Raw genomic sequence first — 745 nt, 5'->3', positions numbered from 1 at the left:
GAAGAAACCCAGCCGGAAGAAGAAACCCAGCCGGAAGAAGAAACCCAGCCGGAAGAAGAAACCCAGCCGGAAGAAGAAACCCAGCCGGAAGAAGAAACCCAGCCGGAAGAAGAAACCCAGCCGGAAGAAGAATCTCAGCCGGAGGAAGAATCTCAGCCGGAGGAAGAATCTGAGTTGCAGGAAAAATCTCAGCCAGCAAATGAATCTGATCCAAAGGAAGAATTTCAGCCGGAGGAAAAATCTGATTCAGGGGAAGAATCTCAGGTGGAGGACAGGTTAGGGCAAAGCTGGGCAGAGGGCCAAGAAAATAAGTTTCATATTACAGTGGACGTCACTAATCCTGACATCCTGACCCCAGGCTCTATAGGGACTGAGCTGCAGCCTGAGCAAGCTGTACTCCTGGACCCATGCCCTGAGGATTATGACAGGTATGGGGCATATCCCTGGAAATTAGGTAGGTTCTCTCCCTGCCCCCATCAGTGCATCATCCCCCCTCTGTCCTTCTGGGATATTTTCAATGTGTAGCCACATCCTAGGGAACCTCTATTGTTGGAGTTGAGCCACGTCTGGCCCACGAACCCGCTGGTAGAATCCTGCTTGAAGAAACAGAATTTCTTCTTGGTGTTGTGTGGTTCCGGTACAGGATGGTCCTTGGTGTCAATGACTCCTTTATGGGTAGTGAGGACCCAGGTAAACCGCTGGCAGATGATGCTGAAGCCTGATGCCTTGGTGGTGTTCTACCTAG

The 745-nt window shown here is 51.1% G+C and overlaps 1 protein-coding gene across 1 annotated transcript in view; it reads left to right on the top strand.

The window, feature by feature from the left end:
- The window catches only part of LOC126496115 (testis-expressed protein 19.1-like), a 7,997-nt gene extending 7,263 nt beyond the window's left edge, over positions 1–734 (top strand). Inside the window, exon 3 of the mRNA XM_050133683.1 lies at positions 276–734. Within this exon, the coding sequence (XP_049989640.1) occupies positions 276–525 (250 nt within the window). The 3' untranslated portion in view covers positions 526–734. The remainder of the gene's footprint in view (positions 1–275) is intronic.
- Positions 735–745: the final 11 nt, after the last annotated feature.

Source organism: Alexandromys fortis, unplaced genomic scaffold (genome assembly GCF_014885135.2).
Source record: "Alexandromys fortis isolate MF-2015 unplaced genomic scaffold, M_Fortis_MF-2015_v1.1 scaffold_1172, whole genome shotgun sequence".
In the NCBI taxonomy this organism is placed as follows: domain Eukaryota; kingdom Metazoa; phylum Chordata; class Mammalia; order Rodentia; family Cricetidae; genus Alexandromys; species Alexandromys fortis.
Note: the sequence above shows the minus strand (reverse complement) of the source record. Positions and strands in the feature narration are given on the sequence as shown.